Genomic DNA, 26351 nt, shown 5'->3' on the forward strand with positions numbered 1-26351 from the left:
TGCTGTGGAGGCCAATTCATTAAATATATTCAAGAAGGAGTTAGATATAAGGCTAAAGGGATCAAGGGATATGGGGAGAATCAGGGACAGGGTACTGAGTTTGGATGATCAGCCATGATCTCACTGACTGGCGGAGTAGGCTCGAGGGGCCGAATGGCCTACTCCTGCTCTGATCTTCTATGTTTTGTAATATCACAAGCAAAAAGGAAAATAAATTTCATATGGTTTAAAATTCATTTCTATGTCCCCACCCCCCACCAGTGCTGACATTAACACCCAGACACTGACAGAGTGTCAAAGGAACTAACAACTTGTATTTATATAGCGCCTTTAACGCAGTAAAACGTCCAAAGGTGCTTCACAGGAGCGATTATCAGACAAAACTTGACACCGAACCACATAAGGAGATATTAGGGTCAGGTAGGTTTTAAGGAGCGTCTGAAAGGAGGAGGGAGGTAGAGAGGCGTTGGGGGGGGTGGGGGAAGAGAGGCGTGGGGGGGGGGGGGGGGGGAAGAGAGGCGTGGGGGGGGGGGGGGAAGAGAGGCGTGGGCGGGGAGGGAGGCGTGGGCGGGGGGGGGGAGGGAGGGAGGCGTGGGGGGGGGGGAGAGAGGCGTGGGGGGGGGGGGGAGAGAGGCGTGGGGGGGGGAAGAGAGGCGTGGGCGGGGGGAAGAGAGGCGTGGGCGGGGGGGGGGAAGAGAGGCGCGGGGGGGGGGAAGAGAGGCGGGGGGGGGAAGAGAGGCGGGGGGGGGAAGAGAGGCGGGGGGGGGGAAGAGAGAGGCGCGGGGGGGGGGAAGAGAGGCGGGGGGGGGAAGAGAGGCGGGGGGGGGGAAGAGAGGCGGGGGGGGGGGGAAGAGAGGCGTGGGCGGGGGGGGGGAAGAGAGGCGTGGGCGGGGGGGGGGGGGAAGAGAGGCGTGGGCGGGGGGGGGGGGAAGAGAGGCGCGGGGGGGGGGGGAAGAGAGGCGCGGGGGGGGGGGGGAAGAGAGGCGGGGGGGGGGGAAGAGAGGCGGGGGGGGGGGGAAGAGAGGCGCGGGGGGGGGGGAAGAGAGGCGCGGGGGGGGGGGAAGAGAGGCGCGGGGGGGGGGGAAGAGAGGCGGGGGGGGGGGAAGAGAGGCGGGGGGGGGGAAGAGAGGCGGGGGGGGGGAAGAGAGGCGGGGGGGGGGGGGGAAGAGAGGCGGGGGGGGGGGGGGAAAGAGAGGCCGGGGGGGGGGGGGGGGAAGAGAGGCGGGGGGGGGGGGGGGAAGAGAGGCGGGGGGGGGGAAGAGAGGCGGGGGGGGGGGGGGGAAGAGAGGCGGGGGGGGGGGGGGGAAGAGAGGCGGGGGGGGGGGGGGGAAGAGAGGCGGGGGGGGGGGGGGAAGAGAGGCGGGGGGGGGGAAGAGAGGCGGGGGGGGGGAAGAGAGGCGGGGGGGGGGGAAGAGAGGCGGGGGGGGGGAAGAGAGGCGGGGGGGGGGAAGAGAGGCGGGGGGGGGGGGGAAGAGAGGCGGGGGGGGGGGGAAGAGAGGCGGGGGGGGGGGGAAGAGAGGCGGGGGGGGGGGGGGAAGAGAGGCCGGGGGGGGGGGGGGAAGAGAGGCGGGGGGGGGGGGGGGGGGAAGAGAGGCGGGGGGGGGGGAAAGAGAGGCGGGGGGGGGGGGAAGAGAGGCGGGGGGGGGGGGGAAGAGAGGCGTGGGCGGGGGGGGAGAGAGGCGTGGGCGGGGGGGGGAAGAGAGGCGTGGGCGGGGGGGGGAGAGAGGCGCAGGGGGGGGAGAGAGGCGCGGGAGGGAGAGGGGAGAGAGGCGAGGGGGGGAGAGAGGCGCAGGGGGGAGGGGGGAGAGAGGCGCGGGGGGGGGAGAGGCGTGGGGAGGGGAGGGGGAGAGGGCGAGTAGAGTGGGGGGGAGGGCGAGTAGAGTGGGGGGAGGGGGGTAGAGTGGGGGGAGGGGGGGTAGAGAGGCGAGGGGGGTAGAGAGGCGGGGGTAGAGAGGCGGGGTGTGGAGGGGAGTAGTGGGGTGTGGAGGGGAGTAGTGGGGCGTGGGGGTGTAGAGGGAGGGGGGGGGGGGGGAGGGTAATTTCAGCGTCATGGGCACGGTTGCCAATGGTGGGGAGATTCCCAGAAAAAAAACACTTGCACAACTTCAATGTGTGCACTTTCCAGAAGCAAAAGACTTGCATTTCTATAGCGCCTTTCACAACCTCAGGACGTCCCCAAGCACTTTACAGCCAATAAAGTACTTTTTGAAGTGTAGACACCGGGGAGAACTCCCCTGCTCTTCGACATAGTGCCGTGGGATCTTTTCTGTCCACCTGAGAGAGCAGACGGGGCCTCGGTTTAACGTCTCATCCAAAAGACGGCACCTCCGACAGTGCAGCACTCGCTCAGCCCTGCACTGGGAGCGTCAGCCTAGGTCACGTCCTGCAGTGGGGCTCCAACCCACGACCTTCTGCCTCCGAAGACAGAGTGCTGCTTAAACTGAGCCATCGCCAGACAGCATCACTCACCTGCTGGAGGGGGAAAAAGTTTACAAGCAGAAAGAGAAAGGAAGCGAGAGAGAAAATAAGCAGGAATAGAGTCCACATTTATTACATTATTTTGACAAACCAGTTTGTAATCACAACAGCGATTTAATTGCACTTGAAAAATAAGACTGGGGGGGGGGGGGGAAAGGCAGCAATGTAAGAATGTGAAGTTAATACATTTCTATATCTTAATCAGTTAAATATGTGCAATAAAATCCACCACGGATACTGAAGGCATGAAAATAGTCAAGTAATGAGAAAGCACCATGTTTCACCTCGAGCAACATCTCCATGAAGCCGGATGATTTTTGACAGTTATGGTTAATAAGCCTTCCTGCCTGTTCCACACGAGACTGCGACACCCGAGCTAAAGCAGGAACTGCAACCATTTAAAAAGGGTTTAAGAGTCCAGCCCTTTTATTAGGGATAACAACAAAAAAAATCAAGCGCACCAAATGCAGGCTGCTCCGTCCATTCCAAATCAAGGCAGCAACACACGAATGGTCCAGTTAGGAAGACGTCTGACCCTGAGATAGTTTTAAAGAAAGGTGAAGATTTGGCCAATACCAAGAGGATGAGGTGTGGCCATATTAGCTGGTGGGGGAGGGGCTGAAGCTATGGGTCGTCACAAATCATTCATGTTTTCTGGTTCACACAAACTATAGTAATAAGGAAAGACAGAGAGCGAGGACGGGGGGTGCGCGAGGGAGGAGGGCGCGAGAGAGGGGGGGCGAAGGGGGGCACGAGGGCGCGAGAGAGGGGGGGCGCGAGAGAGGGGGGCGAAGGTCGCGAGAGGGGGGCGCGAGGGCGCGGTGTGCGCGAGGGAGGAGGGCGTGAGAGAGGGGGGGGTGAGGGCGGGCGCGAGAGGGGGGGGCGGAGGGCGGGGCGAAGGGGGGGCGCGAGAGGTGGGCGCGAGAGGAGGGGGGGGCGAGGGCGCGAGAGGAGGGGGGGGCGAGGGCGCGAGAGGAGGGGGGGGCGAGGGCGCGAGAGGAGGGGGGGCGAGGGCGCGAGAGGAGGGGGGGGCGAGGGCGCGAGAGGAGGGGGGGGCGAGGGCGCGAGAGGAGGGGGGGGGCGAGGGCGCGAGAGGAGGGGGGGGCGAGGGCGCGAGAGGAGGGGGGGGCGAGGGCGCGAGAGGAGGGGGGGCGAGGGCGCGAGAGGAGGGGGGGGCGAGGGCGCGAGAGGAGGGGGGGCGAGGGCGCGAGAGGAGGGGGGGCGAGGGCGCGAGAGGAGGGGGGGCGAGGGCGCGAGAGGAGGGGGGGCGAGGGCGCGAGAGGAGGGGGGGGCGAGGGCGCGAGAGGAGGGGGGGCGAGGGCGCGAGAGGAGGGGGGGGGGCGAGGGCGCGAGAGGAGGGGGGGGGCGAGGGGCGCGAGAGGAGGGGGGGCGAGGGCGCGAGAGGAGGGGGGGGCGAGGGCGCGAGAGGAGGGGGGGGCGAGGGCGCGAGAGGAGGGGGGGCGAGGGCGCGAGAGGAGGGGGGGCGAGGGCGCGAGAGGAGGGGGGGGCGAGGGCGCGAGAGGAGGGGGGGGCGAGGGCGCGAGAGGAGGGGGGGGGCGAGGGCGCGAGAGGAGGGGGGGGCGAGGGCGCGAGAGGAGGGGGGGCGAGGGCGCGAGAGGAGGGGGGGGGCGAGGGCGCGAGAGGAGGGGGGGGCGAGGGCGCGAGAGGAGGGGGGGCGAGGGCGCGAGAGGAGGGGGGGCGAGGGCGCGAGAGGAGGGGGGGCGAGGGCGCGAGAGGAGGGCGAGGGCGCGAGAGGAGGGGGGGCGAGGGCGCGAGAGGAGGGGGGGGGCGAGGGCGCGAGAGGAGGGGGGGGCGAGGGCGCGAGAGGAGGGGAGGGCGCGAGAGGAGGGGAGGGCGAGGGCGCGAGAGGAGGGGGGGGCGAGGGCGCGAGAGAACGAAAGAAAGGTCAGGCTATCAGATGGTGGAGGGGATTGGGGGGAGGAGGCTGGGGGGCCACTGGCTAGTGACCAAGAGTTTAAAAACCATCTCAAGCGCAAAAGGTACTGAGGCCAATTGCAGCACCCCAACAGCTGGGCCGGCCAACTCTGAGCAGAGCCTGGACCAAACCTGGGATCTTCCAACAGAAAGAAACAACGGACGCGCAACAACCATTAACCATCAAAAGGATGCGAGGAGTTCGGCTGACATTAAGCCGGTCTGGTTTGGGGCATCATCTGAACAACTCGAGATTGTCGTGTACCCACTCCACTGGCTCCGTCTTCATTACAATAATAAATAGGTCACATTCATAGGAATTGCTGGATGAAAAAAGGTCCATCTAGTTCGCCTTCCATCGTCCCAGTAGTCACATGATACAATGATAATGGACCAATCACAGCAGTCAATCTCTATCAATGAGTCTCCAACAGACCCAGACAGGAGGCGAGGAAAACCCCCAGTGGGGGAGAACCAAGAGTCCAAAGTCACCTGTTCCTCCCGAGCATTGCTACACACACCACACGCCACGTCACAAATTACTCATATACCATGTCCCCAGAAAAGTGTTCTTATCGGAGAGCAAGCTAGCGAGTCCAACACATTCATTCTTGCTTTCTGCTTCCCTGTAATCGAACAGCAAAAAAGGCACAAAAAAAATGGCAGCAGCAGAACAGAGTTACTTGAAATTAAAAAGCAGACAATCGCTCTGCTAATTTCATTTCTTTTAAATTCACATTTCACAGCAGCCTGCTCCAGCGGGAAGAACCCGGCTTGTTTTACATTCAGGAGACGCAGGGCTGCTTTCTGACTGCCATCTCTCACTCCCACCCAGCTTCCCTGTAATTGTTTTTGGGGGGCCCGCACAGCCCCTTTAAAGGGGCTGCGCGGCCCATTCAACGCGCGGTTTTTCTATTTAAAAGCCGGCAACGTGGGACCCCTGGAGCGCTGCGAGGACATCCAGCTTACTGGGAAAACAGATCCCCTCCCAATGCAGCGGTTATTATTCTCATAATTAAGGCATCTGACTTTTTTTTAAAAATTAAATCTTCACTAATAATGCCCCCACCCTCAATTCCCCCATGTCTCACACCGGGGTCACTCCCAGGCTGACCACAAGCCTCTTGCCACACTGTGTAATGGAGCAGGACCGGGAGCAGTTTGTGGGAGTGGATAAGGAGTTCTCCTTTCTCCATTAGACTCGTGTTGGGGGAGGGGGGCGGGTGGAGATAAGCAACCAGCCTCTGTTTAGTGCCTTACGCACAAAATAGTGCAGTCAGTAAGGCCGGGGGGTGGGGGGTGATCCTGGGTCCTGTCAGCCTGCTCATTTACCGGATCACCCCATCGTAAGCGAGGTAGGAGGTCACCCTGTAAACGCAGCGTCCACTAGCCCAGTCCCGCACCGTCTAGACTGGGGCACCATTCGAATCGACATCCAGTCACGGTTTACTGGTAATTAAGGCAATTTTTTTACAAAAATGATAAAGCAGGTTAGAAATGACCAATTACATCACTACATACACAATGAAATAAAAGACAGGAAATGCACATCTAGTCAGCCACTCCCCAAAAGGGAAAGATCGGTTAGCGTTTCGGGCGGGGGGGGGGGGGGGGTGGCAGGGAGACTCGTCAGAACCGAAGAATACTGAAGGCGTTCCGTCAATGTTCCCTGTAGTATATTTTTTGGGGTACGTGGCCCCTTTAAGGGGCTGCATGGCCCATTCAAACTTCCGCGCATGCGCGGTTTTTCCCATTCAGGAACCGGCAAGGGGCCTGTGCGGGCGCTTCGGACATAAACGGGAACATTGCTTTCCGTCCAATTTCACCTCGTCCGTTTTTTTTTTACACCATTGAAAACCCTGGATGGCCCAGGGGATAAATGGCCAGCGATGGCCAATACTGCAAGCTCCAACGGCAGCTGGTGCTGGGTCAAGTGTTCATTTTAAATCCGAGAATGATAACAACTTTTGGTTAACAAAACTCTAAGGAATATGGGGCAAAGGCGGGCATGTGGAGTTAGTCCACAGATCAGCCGTGATCTCACTGAATGGCGCAACAGGCTCGAGGGGCTGAATGACCCCCTCCCGTTCCTGTGTTCCAACAGAAATACAACACGGGATTGCTCAATTAACTCTCTGCTTCAAGGCATCGCTCAATCGGAAACAAACCCCCCACCCCGCGCGCCCCGAGACAACGCTTGATCCCAGCGAGACCAAACCGTTGATCATACACCGCGTGGGGGCAGTGTCACTCAGCCAGCTCCAGCAAGCCGTGCCAAACGGACATTTGTTCTCTGTAATTACACCGGCCCTGGGATAATAAATAATTGGCGGTGACGCGGAGGACCGGGCGGGAAGACAGTGCAACGTTCGGTCGGAGGTATTACATCTTTACACTGGGAACGAGGGGGGGGGGGGGTGAGCTCTGCTGGGCTGCAGGTAGCGGCGGTGGGGAGATGCTGAGCGGAGGGAGGGTCACATGTTCCAGAGAGTTGTGCCCCGGCTCTCATCCACTTCCCGCTGGAGGTTTCAGAGTGGGGTGGAGAGGAAAAGAGAGAGGGGATTGGCTGCCCCTGGGCTGTGTTTGGTTAATAGTAAGAAAACAAAACTATAAGGGGGGGGGGGTGGGAAAATAAAGGCACTGCAACCAAGGAAAGCATCGCGCACGACAAGGTGTGCTCAATGAACCGATGGTCCAGGAGGAGACCTTAGAGGTGTGCCAGATACCGGTGCAATATTTTCAGAAACGCCACAGCATCAAGCCAAGAGGGCACAGGGTTGTGAAGGGCAAGTTTAGCGGGCAGAAGCCAGGTAGTCTGTCTTTACACCTGGGGGGGGGGGGGGGGGGAAGGGGAGGTGAAAATCAACAGCTGAAATGGGTTGGCAACAAAGGGAGAGGCCAGGACACTGGGCCGTAGTGCAGGAGTGCCCAAACCATGGCCCCATGCTTCCCACCGCGCCCAGAGGCTCCGTTCTACATTCCTTAGGGACTGGTTTGTCCTGTTTGATATTTGTGGGGCTGGAGGTTTGGAAAGGCCTGCTCTTAGTGCTTGTTGTCTGCTGGATAAATCCTAAATCAGAACACCAAGAGCTGCAAGCACCACCAAGTTCAAACACGCCCACAGTGATGGGAAGAGATTTAAACTGCGCCCGTTGCCCTTGCTCTCCCAAGGCTCCCTGGTACACACCCACACAGATCAAATGCTAGGACTCACCTCCGACTCCCCAAAACCTTTCCACCATCTACAAGGCACAAGTCAGGAGTGTGATGGAATACTTTCCACTTGCCTGGATGAGTGCAGCTCCAACAACACTCAAGAAGCTCGACACCATCCAGGACAAAGCAGCCCGCATGATTGGCTCCCCATCCACCACCTTCAACATTCACTCCCTCCACCACCGGCGCACCGTGGCTGCAGTGTGGACCATCTACAAGATGCACTGCAGCAACTCACCAAGGCTTCTTCGGCAGCACCTCCCAAACCCGCGACCTCTTCCACCTAGAAGGACAAGGGCAGCAGGCGCGTGGGAACACCACCACCTCCAAGTTTCCCAGTGTCATCACTTGGAAAATTATTGCCGTTCCTTCATCATCGCTGGGTCAAAATCCTGGAACTCCCTCCCTAACAGCACTGTGGGAGCACCTTCACCACACGGACTGCAGTTGTTCAAGGCGGCGGCTCATCACCACCTTCTCGAGGGCAATTAGGGATGGGCAATAAATGCTGGCCTTGCCGGCGACGCACACGTCGTGAGATTGAATTAAAAAAAGCACTGCTGCTGTACTGGGAAGATGGTGGGGGGGGGGGGGGGGGGTTGGTGTCCTGGAATAACAGGATCAAATAGGCTGATCCCCCATCCCGCAATTGTGACGCGATCATAGACTCTTACAGCACAGAAGGAGGCCATTCGGCCCATCGTGCCTGTGCCGGCTCTTTGAAAGAGCTCTCCAATTAGTCCCACTCCCCCTGCTCTTTCCCCACAGCCCTGCAAATTTTCCCCCTTCAAGTATATACACAATTCCCTTTTGAAAGTTGCTACTGAATCTGCTTCCACCGCACGTTCAGGCAGAGAATTCTAAATCATAACAACTCGCTGCGTAAATAAATTCTCATTTCCCCCTCTGGTTCTTTTGCTAATCCTCCGCCAGTGGAAAGTTTCTCCTTATTTATTCTATCAAAACCCTTCATAATTTTGAACTCCGATGATGATGCAAAACGTCAACGATTTGTTGCCGACTCCATTTTTGTTTGCGGGGCGGGGCGGGGGGGGGGGGGGGGGGGAATTGGGGTGGCAAAAGCTCACGGTGTTGGGCTGCAGCGGCGCAGAAGTCAAATTGGCCGACCCAACCAAGCTGTCAGAGGCCTCTGTGTGTGTGGGCTCGGGTGTAGAGAGCCTCTCGGCTGCAGCCGGCGTGGGAGGCCCAGCGAGTGAGAGAGGAGGTTCAAAGAACTCGGGGACACCTTAAGGCAAAATCTTCCTTTAGTCAATTATTTCTACTCCCCCTCCTGCCGATACGGTCCTGAGCCCGCGTGCGGAGGCAGACGGCAGTGGCTGGAGGAAGAGCCATTCCCCCTTTCGCGCTAGGCTTCCCCTGGGGGAGGGGAGGCTTCATTCAGCACCTCTCCCAAGCACCGCAGCTCAAGTTTGGGAAGCCAGCAAACGGAACCTGCGTCCCGCCCATTCCCAGCTGTGCCGCGCTGCCCACTAAACTGTAATCCTGATTGGGGTTGGGGAGGGAAAGGAAGAGAGACCACAGCGTCGTCACAAGTTGGAAATTCGACAGCTCTGAATGCAAACCCAGTCTTGCCGCGTTGTCACACACGGGCGCGGCGAGCCGTCAAATTGACTTCTAAACGCGGAGTTGCGGTTAGAGGGAGAGGCCCCGTGCGCTCTTTGCGCTCGCCTGGGCTCTCTGGACCACGGCTTGGCACTTCTCCCGTTTGGACAGCCTGTTGTTCTCGAAGACACCTTCATTTCTCGGGTGACCGTGCGAGCCATCGGGAAACATTAACAGACCTGAGGGAAAGAAAGAAAGACAAAGAACCCGACTTACTGAAGCCCAGAGATACAGGCACAAGGTTTATGAAGTGGGTAAAACCCTGCAGCATATCAACGTAGGAGCAGGAAGAGGCCATTCAGCCCCTCGAGCCTGTCTTGCCATTCAATGCTGATCTGTATCCACCCGCCTTGGCTTCATATCACTTAGTAACCTTGGCTAGCAAAAAACTATTGATCTCAGATTTAAAAATTATTAATTGACCCCCAGCATCTGCTGCTTTCTGTGGGAGAGAGTTCCACACTCCTACCACCCTTTGTGTGAAGAAGTGTTTCCTAACTTCTCTCCTGAATGGCCTGGCTCTGATTGTATGTCCCCTTGTCCTAGACTCTAGCAGCAAAGAAACACAGCTAAGCCTTCCCTTGCTTCTTCAGGAAGGACCATCCTATCTGTTGGGGCACTGGGTTATCAGGAAATATATGGGAGATACCCCAGCCCACATGGACAGTCTCCCTCCCATCCCGAGTCCAGCCCTGGCTGAGCCCCGAGGATGGTTGGACATCCGAGCGGAGTTGGGGATATTTTGTACCCATTACAGGAAACTTTTTTTTAATCCGGCACCGACGGGACCGACGTGGTGCCGGTTCATCAAAAATTCCGGATAACCGAGAGCTATAGTAAAAGCTACGGAGCGGAGAGCTCCGTATAAAGCAACAAACCCTGTTGCTTAGCAACAGGTTCAGAACAATGGCCACGAGTTCCAAGCGTCTCTGTAGCTTAGCAACAGCTGCAGCCACACCCTTGCACAGCAACAGATCAAGGAAGGCAAGTAATAAAACTTACCTGAACCTACTCCTGAATTTTGCCGGTTAACCGAGATTTCCGGTTATTTAGGTGCCGGTAAATCGAAAGTTTCCTGTATCTTCTTGCAAACCAACCATCCATTTAAGATTGCAGCCTCCCACTTTCTCCCCACAATGGCAAGGCGAGTACAAAGTCTCTATTGCACCACCATTGCTGTGTCCACTAGCGAGATCAACAGGCAAAGATACTCTGTGATTTCCTGAGAAAATTCAATTAAATTAGCCAGCCACGACATGCTGACTGTCCCTGATTAGCCCATGCCCTTTAAAAATAAATAAATAAATAAATAATTCATTCTCACCCAGCGACAGACACTGTCTGCGGCAGAAGTGGGGTACCGGTTCCAACCATGGTACACCATAAGAGAACAAAAGGTTCAGACCACAGAATAAATAGGTTCAAATGGAAATGGGCTGAGCTGGACTGGACTGGATTAGGCTGTATTGGGTCGGGTTGAGCTAGCCTGGGCTGGGCCAGGTTAGGCTAAGTTGGGTTGAGTTGAGCTGGCCTGGGTGGGCCAGACTAGGCAAAGTTGGGTTGGGTTGAGCTGGCCTGGGTCATGTTGAGTTCAGCTGACCTGGGCCAGGCCGGGTTCAGCCGAGTTGGGTTGTGTTGAGCTAGCCTGGGCTGGGCCTGGGTTAGGCTTAGTTGAGCGGGCCTGGGCTGGGCTGAGTTGAGCTGGCCTGGGCTGGGCCTGGGTTAGGCTGAGTTGCGCTAGCCTGGGTTTTTTTTAAAATTAGTTTATGGGATGTGGGCGTCGCTGGCAAGGCCAGCATTTATTGCCCATCCCTAATTGCCCTCGAGGAGGTGGTGGTGAGCCGCCTTCTTGAACCACTGCAGTCCATGTGGTGTAGGTACTCCCACAGTGCTGTTAGGGAAGGAGTTCCAGGATTTTGACCCAGCGACGATGAAGGATCGGCCGATATACTTCTAAGTCAGGCTGGTGTGTGACTTGGAGGGGAACTTGGAGGTGGTGGTGTTCCCATGCGCCTGCTGCCCTTGTCCTTCTAGGTGGAAGAGGTCGCGGATTTGGGAGGTGCTGCCGAAGAAGCCTTGGTGAATTGCTGCAGTGCATCTTGTAGATGGTACACACTGCAGCCACGGTGCGCTGGTGGTGGAGGGAGTGAATGTTTAAGGTGGTGGATGGGGTGCCAATCAAGCGGGCTGCTTTGTCCTGGATGGTGTCGAGCTTCTTGAGTGTTGTTGGAGCTGCACTCATCCAGGCAAGTGGAGAGTATTCCATCACACTCCTTACTTGTGCCTTGTAGATGGTGGAAAGGCTTTGGGGAGTCAGGAGGCGAGACACTCGCCGCAGAATACCTAGCCTCTGACCTGCTCTTGTTGCCACAGTATTTATGTGGCTGGTCCAGTTAAGTTTCTGGTCAATGGTGACCCCCAGTATGTTGATGGTGGGGGATTCGGCGATGGTAATACCGTTGAATGTCAAGGGGAGGTGGTTAGACTCTCGCTTGTTGGAGATAGTCATTGCCTGGCACTTCTGTGGCGCGAGTTAGGCCGAGTTGCGCTGCCCTGGGTTGAGCTGAGCTGACCTGCGCTGGGCTGGGTTAGGCAGAGTTGAGTTGGTCTGGGCTGGGCCGCGTTGAGTTAGTCTGGGCGGGGCCGGGTTAGGCCGAGTTGAGTTGGTCTGGGCCGGGTTAGGCCTCCCACTGAAAGCTTTTCTCAACATACTCAAAGAGATTAAGTAAGTAGATCACTCCTTACCATATCCTTCAACACGTCCACTTTTGAACTCTCCTTCAAACTTCATCCCATCACATCGAGTGAAGACTCCAACTCCTTGGAACTTCCCCTGTACAAACTCCCCCTCGTATCTGACGACAGAAACCACAGCAGTGACTTTTAGTGTGCGAGGAGGTGGAGAGCCGTTCTATCACCGTCCTTTCCTAAGCTGTCTTTGTTCAGTTACCTTTGCTTCAGCTTGCCATAGTCGAACAGCCAGGTTGTGTTACCTCCTCCTTCCCCCACCCCTCCATGCATAAAATTACAGACATTACAGCACAGAAACAGGCCATTCAGTCCAACGGGTCTATGCCGGTGTTTAAGCTCCACACGAGCCTCCTCCCACCTTACTTCATCTCACCCCATCAACATATCCTTCTATTCCTTTCTCCCTCATGTGTTAATCTAGCTTCCCCTTAAATGTATCTATACTATTCACCTCAACCACTCCCTGTGGCAGCGAGTCCCACATTCTCACCACTCTCTGGGTAAAGAAGTTTCTCCTGAATTCCTCATTGGATTTATTATATTGATATTTCTAACCCCTTGGAACGTTTTACTACTTTAAAGGCGCTACATAAATGCAAGTTGTTGTTGTTTATGACCCCTAGTTCTGGTCACCCCCACAAGTGGAAACATTTTCTCCACGTCTACCCTATCGAACCCCTTCATCATCTTAAAGACCTCTATCAGGTCACCCCTCAGCCTTCTCTTTTCTAGAGAAAAGAGCCCCCGCCTGTTCAATCTTTCCCGATAGTTGTGACCTTTCAGTTCTGGTATCATCCCTATAAATCTTTTGTTAGAAATCTATGTTCTCACCACTCTCTGGGTAAAGACATTTCTCCTGAATGCCCTATTGGATTTCTTAGTGACTATCTTATATTAGTGACCCCTAGTTCTGGACTCCCGCACAAACGGAAGCATCTTCTCTGCGTCGACCCCATCAAACCACTTCATAATTTTATTCGGTCACCCCTCACGCTTCTCTGCCTGGTACAAATGCAGTGTTTAGCTCAGTCAACATTGACACGCTTCCCAGATTGGGCTTTAGTTTTTCCCCTTAAAAAGCAGGACTGTCCTTTCCCCCCACGCCACCCTCAGCTCAGCTGGTAAAGGTAGCGGGTGACTGAACTATACAAACCACAACGTCCCAGCTCGATTTCCAGAGTATGCTGGTCTTACCCAGTATGGAGCAAGAGGTGCTACAAATCACCTCAAGTATCCCTGGGCAAAAAAGCTAGGGATCCTGCCCCCCCCCGGTCACTATCGACTGAAGGTGCCTGAGTGGGCGAGCTGTGATGCCCCATGCGAACGAATAGCCTGCTGATACTCACATGAGAAGAGTGTCCAGTTGCTAGAGGTAACCAAGGGGAAAACCCGCGCCGTCTTTCGGATGAGACGTTAAACCGAGGCCCCCTCTGCCCTCTCGGGTGGACGTAAAAGATCCCAGGGCACTATGGGAATTCTGCCCGGTGTCCTGGCCAATATTTATCCCTCAGCTAACATCATTTAAAAACAGATGATCTGGTCATTATCACGTTGCTGTTTGTGGGAGATTGCCGTGCGTAAATTAGCTGCCGGGTTTCCTACATTACAACAGTGGCTACGCGTCAAAAGTGGCTGTAAAGCGCTTTGGGAGGTCTGGGGGATGTGCACGGCGCTATATAAATGCAAGTCTTTCTTTTCTTTCATGAGAACCGTACCCCATGGGCTCAGCAGCTACAGGAGGGATCCGACTGGGAGGTAACACACTGGTGCAGCGCCTGTGCTCTGCTGCGGCTCCACAGACAGGATGCACTCGGAGGAGCTTTACTGGGCAAAACTGCACTACGCGGCACAGCAGCACTCTCTGGTGTTGGGAGAGCAGCACTACAGGCACACATAACAGCTGTTACCTGAGCAGTTAGATGGGCCGTCCATTACAGACATACAGAAGCAAGAATAGAAGAACAATTGATCTTGAACACCACAGGGGTGTATAAATCTCAAGCAGAGATTGGCAGGCTCTTGACAGACTCTGAGCGAGTAGCCACTGATTATAGGGAACATATTTAATTATAGAAATGCGCACTAGTTTTTAAATCCATCTTTCGGATGAGACGTTAAACCGAGGCCCCAACTGCCCTCTCGGGGGTATGAAAGATCCTACAGCCACTATTTTCGAAGAAGAGCAGGGGAGTTATGCCCGGTGTCCTGGGCCAATATTTAGCCCTCAACCAACATCACTAAAACAGATTAGCTGGTGTTATCACATTGCTGTTTATGGGATAAGAACATAAGAAATAGGAGCAGGAGTCAGCCATTCAGCCCTTCTCCGCCATTCAAGGAGATCATGGCTGATCTTCTGCCTCAATTCCATTCACCGGCCCTATCGCCATATCCCTTGATGCCCTTACTAGTCAGAAATTTATCGACTTCTGTTTTGAATATACCCAATGACTGAGCCTCCACAGCCCTCTGGGGTAGAGAATTCCAAAGATTCACCACCCTCTGTGTGAAGAAATTTCTTCTCATCTCAGTCCTGAATGACCTACCCTTTATCCTGAGGCTGTGGCCCCTGGTTCTAGACTCCCCAGCCAAGGTAAACATTCTCCCAGCATCCACCCTATCAAGCCCTGTAATAATTTTGTATGCTTCAATAAGATCCCCTCTCATTCTTCTGAATTCAAGAGAATACAGGCCTAGTTTACTCAATCTCTTCTCATACGACAGTCCCGCCATCCCAGGAATCAATCTCGTGAACCTTCGTTGCACTCCCTCTATGGCAAGTATATCCTTCCTTAGGTAAGGAGACCATAATTGTACACAGTACTCCAGGTGTGGTCTCACCAAGGCCCTATATAATTGGAGTAAGACTTCTTTACTCCTGTACTCAAATCCTCTTATAATGAAGGCCAGCATACCATTTGCCTTCCTAATGGCTTGCTGCACCTACACATTCACTTTCAGTGACTCATGGACAAGGACACCCAGGTCCCTTTGAGCATCTGCATTCCCCAATCTTTCACCATTTAGGAAATACTCTGCCTTTCTGTTTTTTCTACCAAAGTGGATAACTTCACATTTATCCACATTATATTCCATCTGCCATGTTCTCGCCCACTCACTGAGCCTGTCGAGATCCCCTTGAAGCCTCTTCACAACTGACACTGCCACCTAGCTTTGTATCATCAGCAAAATTGGAAATGTTACATTTAGTCCCCTCATCCAAATCATTGATATAGATTGTGAATAGCTGGGGCCCAAGCACTGATCCTTGCGGTACCGCATTAGTTAAAGCCTGCCATCCTGAAAAAGACCTGTTTATCCCTACTTTATGTTTTCTGTCTGTTAACCAATTCTCAATCCATCTTGCCGTGTGCAAATTGGCTGCCGCGTTTCTTACATTACAACAGTGACGACACTTCAAAAGTACTTCATTGGCTGTAAAGTGCTTTGGGACGTCCTGAGGTCGTGAAAGGCGGTATAGAAATGCAAGTCTTTCTTTCATTTGAGAGTTACTGGCAGAGGTCAGAAATCAGACTGCCTTATCTGAGTCTTCTGCCTGGGGCGTAGTGCACGAGTTGGGACATGATCGGCAGCAGGGTGGAGGGGGGGGCCCAGGTACGTCGGACTCTAGCTTACCTCGAACCGTCAGAGAAGAGCAGCGTCCCGCGGCCGCTGAACAGGCCGTTCTCAAACTGGCCGACGTAGCTGCTGCCGTCTGCGAACCTCAGCTGCCCGATCCCATGTCGCCGACCTGGTGCAGTGGAGGGGTAAAAGGTCGCGGCGTGAATGACGATGCAGAAGATTACGGTTTGCAGGGTGAACGGCCATGAGCAGTCTGTGCTGACCTTAGCTGGAGCAAACATAAGGAGTGCTATAAATCGGCCTCAGTGGGAGAGGCTTGGTGATTTGTGGCGAGTGGCTCACCTCCTGACTCCCCAAAGTCTCTCCACCCACCTACAAGGCACATGTCAGGAATGTGATGGAATACTCTCCACTTGCCTGGATGGGCACTGCCACAACACTCAGAACGTTTGACACTTTCCAGGACAAAGCAGCCCTCTTGATCGGCACCACCTTAAACATTCACTCCCTCCACCACTGGCGCACCGTGGCTGCAGTGTGTACCGTCTACAAGATGCACTGCAGCAACTCGCCAAGGCTTCTTCAGCAGCACCTCCCAAACCCACGACCTCCGCCATCTACGAGAACACCGCCACCTCCAAGTCACACATATAAGAACATAAGAAGTAGGAGCAGGAGTAGGCCATACGGCCCCTCGGGCCTGCTCCGCCATTCAATAGGATCATGGCTGATCCGAATCTAGACTCACGTCCACTTCCCTGCCCTCTGGACGTGAGTCCCGACTTCATTGTCGCTGGGTCAAAATCCTGAAACTCCCTCCCCAACCCTACTGGAATGACCCTGGGCTCGGCTGTGCCGCAATTTAGTGCACATGACCTGCCGACACCTGCCGACTTGCTTCGCACGGGGGGGGGGGGGGGGGGTTGTAGCCGTGTTGGGGTATGACCCAGTTGAATTTAGCACTGGAGGGTAGTGTTCATGCCCAAGGAAACTGCACCCCAACACAGGAGTCTGCGCCTTCAGGAAAGGTGGGAGGACTGCTGCCAGCAACCAGAGTCAATGGCGGCAGCACGAGCACAAGGTCCTGGGAAAGATGCCCTTTGCTCCTCCATGTGCCCTGCACGCTCACGTTGGTGCTTACTGGAGGCAGTGTTGTACCATATGGGTCCCAATCGCTGTAGAGGGTGGGAAATGAAGGAATTTAAGCAAATATATTTTAATATTGTGCTAGTACGCTTCATATGCCTACAAGTCCCGCTTTCACCCATCACCCCCTCTGCTCGCTGGCCTACATTGGCTCCCGAACCAGCCATGCCTAGATTTTAAAATTCTCATCCTTGTTTTCAAATCCCTCCATGGCCTCGCCCCTCCCTATCTCTGTAACCTCCTCCACTCCCACAACCCTCCGAGATCTCTGCGCTCCTCCAATTCTGGCCTCTTGCGCATCCCAGATTTTCATCGCTCCCCCATTGGCGGCCATGCGGTGCCGAGAGAATTTTGCACTTTCAGGTCTGTCCTCTCGGGTGGACGTAAAAGATCCCACGGCCATTATTTCGAAGCAGAGCAGGGGAGTTATCCCAGGTGCCAATATTAACCCAAAGCAACATCACTAAAACAGATTATCTGGTCATCTCGTTGCCGTTTGTGGGAGCTTGCTGTGCGCAAATTGGCTGCCGAGTTTCCTACATTACAACAGTGACTACATTTCAAAAAGTACTTCATTGGCTGTGAAGCGTTTGGGACGTCCTGAAAGGCGCTATATAAATGCAAGTCGTCGTTGTCTTCTACATGGCCTCGCCCGACCTTACTTCTTCAGTCTCCTCTAGCCCTACTTCCCAGCCCACGCCCTTTGGTCATGTGACTCTGGATTCCTGGACATCTCCTCCAACCCATCCCCTCTGGCTGCCTCGCCACATTATCTGGATCCCCCCCTTGCTATTTCTCTCGCCCACAACAGTAGAGTAACAGTAAGCAACAGTAGAGGAAGGAGAGGTGGTTGCGGTCATCTCTCCTTCCTCCACTATTGCTCACCACCCCTTTCTACCCTGCGAAGCGCCTCGGAACATTTACTAGTTTAAAGGCACTGTATAAATGCGCGGCGTCATCGCTGGGACCCCAGTAAAGACACCAGGAAGTTATCCAAAGAGACGGCATAAGCGGCATCAGACACTCCGTGCAAGCCACGAAATTACAGATTGCAGAGAGAGTGACTTACCTTCCTTCCACTCCCCGTGGTACTCCTCACCGCTGGAGTAGGTGAAGCTGCCTTTGATCAGCGTCATGCTCTGATCTAATGAAAAAACAATAGTCGTTCAGTGAGTAACCGAGCCGTGAGGACCAAGTAAAAGTTCCACGACCGATCCCTGGTCTGCACTGATCTCACCCGGGTCAGTGTAGGGGTGCTACAAACTGGCCTCAGTCTTCCTGGGTCAGGAGTGGAAAATTTAAAATAAAATCATTCCCACTCCTGATCACCAAGCAGTCTTTTTTAATTCATTCACTGGCAAGGCCAGCATTTATTGCCCATCTCTAGTTGCCCGAGAAGGTGCTGGTACAACTTCAGTTAAGAGTAAACCACATTGGCGTTGGACTGGAGTCACGTATAGGCCAGACCGGGTAAAGATGGTAAGAAATATATTAGTTCCTCCATCCATATCTCTGTAACCTCTTCCAGCCATACCACCCGCCGACACCTCTGCGTTACTCCAACTTGGGCCTCTTGAGCATCCCCCACTCCCTTCGCCCCACCATTGGCGGCCGTGCCTTCAGCTGCCTGGGCCCTAAGCTCTGGGATTCCCTCCCTAAACCTCTCCACCTCCCTCTCTCTACCTTTAAGACGCTCCTTAAATCCTATCTCTTTGACCAAGCTTTTGGTCACCTGCCCTAATTTCTCCTTCTTTGGCTCGGTGTCAATTGTTGTCCAATTCTGCTCCCGTGAAGCACCTTGGGACACATTACTACCTTAAAAGGCGCTGTATAAATGCAAGTTGTTGTAGTAGTCAGCCAGTTGAGTTTTTGCTATAAACCGACAGCCTCATGTTGCCAGTTTTTTTGATTTCAAGAATTCTTTTTAAACTGAATGCAAATTCTCAATCTGTCACTGTGGGATTTCAACTCCCATTCTCTGGATTACTAGTCCAGTAATCGAACCACTGCTGGTTACCTGATAACTTGCAGTGATCTGGAGCTGTAAATGCAGTCAGGTGTCTAAGCTAGTGAAGAAAAAAACCCATAAAAATCGCTCAAAATAAAATGTTCAACTCAAAGATCAGCTACTGTCCCTGGGCCCATCTCCCCAGCTCAGCTACATAGAAACATAGAAGATAGGAGCAGGAGTAGGCCATTCGGCCCCTCGAGCCTGCCCCGCCATTCAATGAGATCATGGCTGATCATCCAAATTCAGTACCCTGTCCCTGCCTTCTCCCCATATCCCTTGAACCCTTTAGCCTTAAGAAATATATCCAACTCTTTCTTGAATATATTTAATGAATTGGCCTCCACCGCCCTCTGTGGTAGAGAATTCCACAGGTTCACCACCCCTGGTTCTGGACTCCCCGGCCATCGGGAACATCCTTCCTGCATCTAGTCTGTCTAGTCCTGTATAGAATTTTATAAGTTTCAATGAGATCCCCTCTCATTCTTCTAAACTCCAGCGAGTATAAGCCCAATCGACCCAATCTCTCCTCATACGTCATTCCTGCCATCCCAGGTATCAGTCTGGTGAATCTTGGCTGAACTCCCTCCATGGCAACTCCCTCTACTGTCTCTGGGCCCCTCTCCCCGGGCCCTGTCCCCCGGGCCCCAGCCCCTCTCCCCTCTCCCCAGCCCCTCTCCGCAGACCCCGGGCCCCTCTCCCCGGGCCCCCTCTCCCCCGGGCCCCCTCCCCGGGCCCCTCTCCCCGGGGCCCCTCTCCCCAGCCCCCAGGCCCCGTCCCCCAGGCCCCTCTCCCCAGCCTCCGTCCCCCAGGCCCCTCTCCCCAGCCCCGGGCCCCTCTCCCCAGCCCTGGGCCCCTCTCCCCAGGCCCCTCTCCCCAGGCCCCTCTCCCCAGGCCCCCGTCCCCTCTCCCCAGCCCCCGGGCCCCTCTGCCCCGGGCCCCTCTCCCCCGGGCCCCAGCCCCTCTCCGCAGCCCCCGGGCCCCTCTCCCCAGGCCCCTCTCCCCGGGCCCCAGCCCCTCTCCGCAGCCCCCGGGCCCCTGTCCCCGGGGCCCCCCTCTCCCCGGGGCCCCCCTCGCCCCGGGGCCCCCCCCTCGCCCCGGGGCCCCCCCTCTCCCCTCGCCCCTCTCCCCGGGCCCCTCTCCCCTCGCCCCGGGCCCCTCTCCCCAGCCCCCGTCCCCCGGGCCCCTCTCCCCAGCCCCGGGCCCCTCTCCCCGGGCCCCCCTCCCCGGGCCCCCCTCGGCCCCTCTCCCCTGGGCCCCTCTCCCCCGTCCCTGGCCCCCGGGCCCCTCTCCCCTGGGCCCCTCTCCCCCGCCCCTGGCCCCCGGGCCCCTCTCCCCTGGGCCCCTCTCCCCCGCCCCTGGCCCTCGGGCCCCTCTCCCCCGGGCCAGCTGAACCTCAGGGGCCAACACCAAACCAGTTACGTCAACTACAAATCCGCATTGCACTCTGAGCTCACAGCGAATGGTAACAAATGGAATGTCCCTGGGTTGGGGAACGGGGAATAAAAAACAAGTCAGGCAGGGTTCCTGCCCCTCCAGTGATCCCTCCCGAGGACAGGATTAGGTTGGACAACGATTCCCCCAGCTGATGCCTGCAAGGGGCAAAAACCTTCAGGAGAGGAAAAAAAGGCACTTTGCATTTATATAGCATCTTTAACAGTAAAACGTCCCAAGTTGCTTCACAGGAGCCATTATCAAACAAAATTTGACACCGAGCCACATAAGGAGATATTAGAACAGGTTATAAAAAGCTTGGTCAAAGAGTTAGGTTTTAAGGAGCCTCTTAAAATGGAGGTTTAGGAAGGGAATTCCAGAGTTTAGGGCCTCGGCAGCTGCAGGCTCAATGGGGGAGGGGTGATTCGCAGATTAATTGAATTGAAGAATTGAGATGCGCGTTATGACTCTCACCGTGCAGTGGGCATTATTAGATGGTACAGGACCCGTGGGATAACGTGAAATTAATTCAAATAATTGCAGTTCCATTCCTCAGTCACTTGAGGGAGCTCCATTATCCTCAAAGTTCAGTAAAAGCACCGAGAAAGAAAACAAGTCTATTTATAGAGCCCTTTATCATGTCCTCAGGACATCCCAAAGTGCTGCACTCACCCCTACACACGCACCTCGTCGCTCGTCCTTTGATATCAAAGAAAACAGCCGGAATATCATTTCTTTTTCTGCAGAGTACTGTGATGACTGACGAGACCTATTTTTGCAGCTTGAACAGCGGGTCCCGCATACAAAGACAGACTTGCATTGTTACCGCACCTTTCACGACCACCTGACGTCCCAAAGCGCTTTACAGCCAATGAAGTACTTTTTGAAGTGTAGTCACTGTTGTAATGTAGGAAACGCCAATTTGCGCACAGCAAGCTCCCGCAAACAGCAGTGTGATAATGACCAGATAATCTGTTTTAGTGATGTTGGTTGAGGGATAAATATTGGCCAGAACATTAGGGACGGCTCCCCTGCTCTTCTTCAAATAGTGCCGTGGGATCTTTTACATCCACCTGAGAGAGCAGACGGAGCCTCGGTTTAACGTCGCATCCGAAAGATGGCACCTCTGACGGTGCAGCACTCCCCCCAGTACTGCACTGGAGTGTCAGCCTGGATTTTTGTGTTCAAGTCTCTGGAGTGGGGGCTTGAACCTGCAACCTTCTGACTCAGAGGCGAGGGTGCTGCCCACTGTTATAATACAAGATACACGGGGTTGGGGATCTTGATTTTCCAGTTTATGGAGGGACCATTTTGCACTTGGAGAAACTTCACGGTGTATTTGTACCAGAATCACAATCTTGTGTCACACCACATCTGTGTGGGTGTAAAACTAGAATGTATTAAATCAGTTTCCGACATTAAAGATAAATGGAATGGCTCAGTACTTGTGGAATGTAGTACAGGAAACTTTCTTTTATCCGGCACAGACAGGACCAACGTGGTGCTGGTTCATCAAAAATTCTGGATAACCGAGCGCTATAGTAAAAGATACGGAGAGCTGACAGCTCCGTATAAAGCAACAAACCCTGTTGCTTAGCAACAACTATAGAACAATGAACACAAGTTTCAAGCGTCTCTGTAGCTTAGCAACAGCTGCAGCCACACCCTTGCACAGCACAGATGGAAGGCGGCAAATAAATATGAAGTAAAACCTACTCCTGAATTTTGCCGGTTAACCGACATTTCCGGTTATTTAGGTGCCGGTAGATCGAAAGTTTCCTGTAGTATTGGAAACTTCACTCTATAAAAAATTAATTCTCGGGATGTGGCCGTCGCTGGCAAGGCCGGCATTTATTGCCCATCCCTAATTGCCCCTCGAGAAGCTGGTGGTGAGCCGCCTTCTTGAACCGCTGCAGTCCGTGTGGTGAAGGTGCTCCCACAGCACTGTCAGGGAGGGAGTTCCAGGATTTTGACCCAGCGACGTTGAAGAAACGGCCAACATATTTTCAAGCCGGAATGGTGCGTGACTTGAAAGGGAACTTGGAGGTGATGGTGTTCCCATGCGCCCGCTGCCCTTGTCCTTTGAGGTGGCGGAGGTTGCGGGTTTGGGAGGTGCTGCAGTCATTCTGTAGATAGTACACACTGCAGAAACGATGCGCCAGTAGTGGAGGGTGTGGATGTTTACAGAAAATATGGGTTCTGGCCCAGGGCGAGAAATGCAAATCCCCCTTTACCCTGAAGCATTTTCTCCATTTCATAGAATCATAGACTAGTACAGCACAGGAGGCCTGCGCCGGATTTTTCAAAGAGCTATCAAATTAGTCCCATTATCTTGCCCATTCCCCCGTAGCCCTGCAAATTCTTCCCTTTCAAGTATTTATCCAATTCCCTTTCTAAAGTTATTACTGAATCTGCTTCCACCGCCCTTCCACCACTTTATGCCAACTGAATGAAAACGTAGCTCCTAGACATCTGGTATTGGTGATATGGAACCCAGGGGCCAGGAAGCACAGAGTCCATTATATCAAAAAGGTGGGTACTGCAGGGAATTCAGGACCAGAGTGAGCTCCTGCACTAGCTTCGATCACCTAGATGGGTGGGATAGGAATTTCCCAGATTTCCCCACCCCCCAAATTGGCTCGGTTTATCATTTTTTTTGCCTCTCCCAGGAGATCCCATGGTATTGGGTGGGGTGGAGAGGCATCACAATTGCGTGGGACAGGCTGGACGGACCAGAGGGCCTCTACCAATGTTCCCGCTAAGGTGGGAGCTTGCTGTGCACAAACTGGCTGCCACGTTTCCTACATTACAACAGTGACTACGCTTCAAAAAGTTCTTCATTGGCTGTAATGCGCTTTGGGACGTCCTGAGGTCGTGAAGGGTGCTACAGGAATGCAAGTTCGTTCTTTCTTTTCTTTTTATAAATACTGGCCAGGGCACTGGGGAGAACTCCCCTGTTCCTCTTCGAAATGGTCTCTCCACAAACGGCGAGGTCTCGAAACAAAATAAGAAATGCAGCCAAGAGTTTCCACGCCTGATCCTTGGCTCTGCTGGAACATAAATACTTGTGTGCCTGTGTGCACACATAGATGAGGACATGACCAGGTTTAACTGTGATGCCCTACATGGACAAATATCCCACTGACATTCATTAAAAAGAAAAGACTTGGACTTATACAGCGCCTTTCACGACCACTGGATGTCCCAAAGCGTTTTACAGCCAATGAAGTACTTCCTGACGTGTAGTCACTGTTGTAATGTGGCAAACGCGGTAGCCAATTAGCGCACAGCAAGCTCCCACAAACAGCAATGTGATAATGACCAGATAATCTGTTTTAGTGATGTTGGTCACGGGATAAATACTGGTCCAGGACACCGGGGATAACCCCCCCGCACTTCTTCGAAATAGTGCCGTGGGATCTTTTACATCCACGTGAATGAGCAGACGGGGCCTCGCTTTAACATCTCAGCTGAAACACGGCGCCTCCGACAGTGCCGCACTCCCTCAGCACTGCGCTGGGAGTGTCAGCCGAGATTTTTGTGCTCAAGTCTCTGGAGTGGGACTTGAACCCACAACCTTCAGACGAGGACATGATCAGGCTTAACTGTGATGCCCTACATGGGCAAATATCCCACTGACCTTCATTATCCGGCCTCACGCATCAAGAATGGGCAAAACAGCAAGTGCTTCTTAAAAGATGATGCATGGGGCAAATAACTAAATAGATAAATCTTTTGAGTTTGGACTTGGCAATAATAAACAGGTGGGCAAATGGCCTCCCAATTGACAATTCAAATTTTAGAAAAAAAAATACAATTTTTTGTTTAAAATGTTAAGTGGTGCAACAACTGCGCTTTTGAAGTTTTTTTTCAAAATTTAAAAGTGCACACTCACCTGGCAGTGCTGAACAGCCTGTGGATGTTGCTGCTGCAGGGAGTCGGGCTTAAATTGATGAATATTCAGCTCCCAGGCCCTGCCTGAGTCAGACATGTCCTCCTCACAGGGAGCGCACCCCTCAGCAACCCGCGCCCTCATTGGCTCCCTCGCCCCATTCCCTGGCTCTCGTTGCCCCTGGATACCAAGCGATCAATGTTCTGCTGCAGGCCGCCATCTTTGTGAGGGGCAGATTTAATCTTTTTTTGGAAATAAAAATGTGCATCTGTAGAAATAGCAATTAAATTATGATCACCCCCGCCCAGCTCAAGTTATTATTTTTTTGTATATATAATCTTGCTAGTGAAAAAAAAATTGAAGGTTGCAATTGAAATATTTTTTGTAATTTTAATTAAGGCCAGTTATCCAGATATGTGTCATCTTTGTGCGTGGCATAATTAAATGAGCCTACAACTTTTCATTTATTATTAATTATTTCATCTATAAAAGCAAAGTTGTTGAGCTGTTTAGCTGGAGTTTATGCAGATCTGTGCAGTGTCAATCATTTAAAGTGAGATTAACTCATGTTGCTTTTGTTTTAAATTAAATTTAAAGTATATTAATGAATCTTAAATAATAACAACTTGTGTATATATATATATACATAGCTCCTCTAACATAGTAAAACGTCCTAAGATATATATATATATATAGATACATAGCGCCTCTAACATAGTAAAACGTCCTAAGGCGCTTCACAGGAGCGATTATCAGACAAACTTTGACACCGAGCCACATGAGCTATTAGTACAAAAGCAAAATACTGCAGATGCTGGAAATCTGAAATAAAAACAGAAAATGCTGGAAATACTCAGCAGGTCAGTCAGAACTGGCGAAGGGTCATCGACCTGAAACGTTAACTCTGTTTCTCTCTCCACAGATGCTGCCTGACCTGCTGAGTATTTCCAGCATTTTCTGTTTTTATTTAAGGAGATATTAGGGCAGGTGACCAAAAGCTTGGTCAAAGGGGTACGTTTTAAGGAGCATCTTAAAGGAGGAGAGGGAGGCGGAGTGGTTTAAGGTGGGAATTCCAGAGCTTAAGACGTCGGCAGCCTTGGGCCTCACACCCTTGTTATACATAGAATTTTAAAGAACCGAAACAGGCCATTTGTCCTAACAGATCTATGCCGGTGTTTATGCTCCACACGAGCCTCCTCCCACCTCTCTTCATCCTACTTCATCTCACCCTATCAAACATTATATTCCATTCTCCCTGATGTATTTATTTAGTTTCCCCTTAAATGCATCTACGCTATTTGCCTCAACTACTCCTTGTAGTGAGTTCCCCATTCTTACCACGCTGGGTAAAAAAGTTTCTCCTGAATTCCCTTTTGGATTTATTAGTGACTATCATATATTTATGACCTCTAGTTTTGGACTCCCCCACAACATCTTCTCTACATCTACCCTATCGAACCCCTTCATCATTTTAAAGACCTCGATCAGGTCACCCCTCAGTCTTCTCTTTTCTAGAGAAAAGAGCCCCAGCCTGTTCAGTCTTTCCTGATAGTTATAACCTCCCAGTTCTGGTATCACCCTATATTTAAGCATTTACATATTTTTTCAAGTACAATATCACTTTTTTTTTACAACACGTCCTCCTAGTGGACAGGAGGAAGGTATACAGTGGTGTTCCCCAGGGGTCGGTACGAGGACCACTGCTTTTCTTGATATATATTAATGACTCGGACTTGGGTGTACAGGGCACAATTTCAAAATTTGCAGATGACACAAAACTTGGAAGTATAGTGAACAGTGAGGAGGATAGTGATAGACTTCAAGAGGACATAGACAGGCTGGCGGAATGGGCGGACATGTGGCAGATGAAATTTAACACAGAAAAGTGCGAAGTGATACATTTTGGTAGGAAGAATGAGGAGAGGCAATATAAACTAAAGGGTACAATCCTAAAGGGGGTGCACGAACAGAGACCTGGGGGTGTATGTGCACAAATCATTGAAGGTAGCAGGGCAGGTTGAGAAAGCAGTTAAAAAAGCTTACGGGATCCTGGGCTTCATAAATAGAGGCATAGAGTACAGAAGCAAGGAAGTTATGATGGATGATCTTTATAAAACACTGGTTCGCCCTCAACTGGAGTATTGTGTCCAATTCTGGGCACTGCACTTTAGGAAGGATGTGAAGGCCTTGGAGAGGGTGCAGAAAAGATTTACAAGAATGATTCCAGGGATGAGGAACGTCAGTTACGTGGATAGACTGGAAAAGCTGGGGTTGTTCTCCTTAGAG

General features: G+C 53.4%; 1 protein-coding gene across 1 annotated transcript; it reads right to left on the bottom strand.

Moving 5' to 3' along the window:
* Positions 1 to 4236: 4236 nt before the first annotated feature.
* On the bottom strand, positions 4237 to 24207 carry morn4 (MORN repeat containing 4). Its single transcript, XM_085994246.1, has 5 exons — positions 24069 to 24207; positions 17801 to 17875; positions 15640 to 15754; positions 11998 to 12107; positions 4237 to 9431 (listed from the first exon to the last, which is right to left on the bottom strand). The coding sequence occupies exons 2-5, from the start codon at positions 17865 to 17867 to the stop codon at positions 9283 to 9285; spliced, it is 441 nt and encodes a 146-aa protein (XP_085850372.1). The 5' UTR covers positions 17868 to 17875; positions 24069 to 24207; the 3' UTR covers positions 4237 to 9282.
* Positions 24208 to 26351: the final 2144 nt, after the last annotated feature.

Source organism: Somniosus microcephalus, chromosome 8 (genome assembly GCF_052327205.1).
Source record: "Somniosus microcephalus isolate GS21.2 chromosome 8, FLI_Smic_1.0, whole genome shotgun sequence".
Taxonomy (NCBI): domain Eukaryota; kingdom Metazoa; phylum Chordata; class Chondrichthyes; order Squaliformes; family Somniosidae; genus Somniosus; species Somniosus microcephalus.

Excerpts from the sequence above, each read along its gene's own strand:
- morn4 (XM_085994246.1), bottom strand. The coding sequence starts at position 17,867 with ATGACGCTGATCAAAGGCAGCTTCACCTACTCCAGCGGTGAGGAGTAC. Across the intron at positions 15,755-17,800 it reads CCACGGGGAGTGGAAGGAAG|GTCGGCGACATGGGATCGGG; the intron begins GTAAGTCACTCT and ends CCACTGCACCAG. Across the intron at positions 9,432-11,997 it reads TGGACGTGTTGAAGGATATG|GTCTGTTAATGTTTCCCGAT; the intron begins GTAAGGAGTGAT and ends TCTTTCCCTCAG.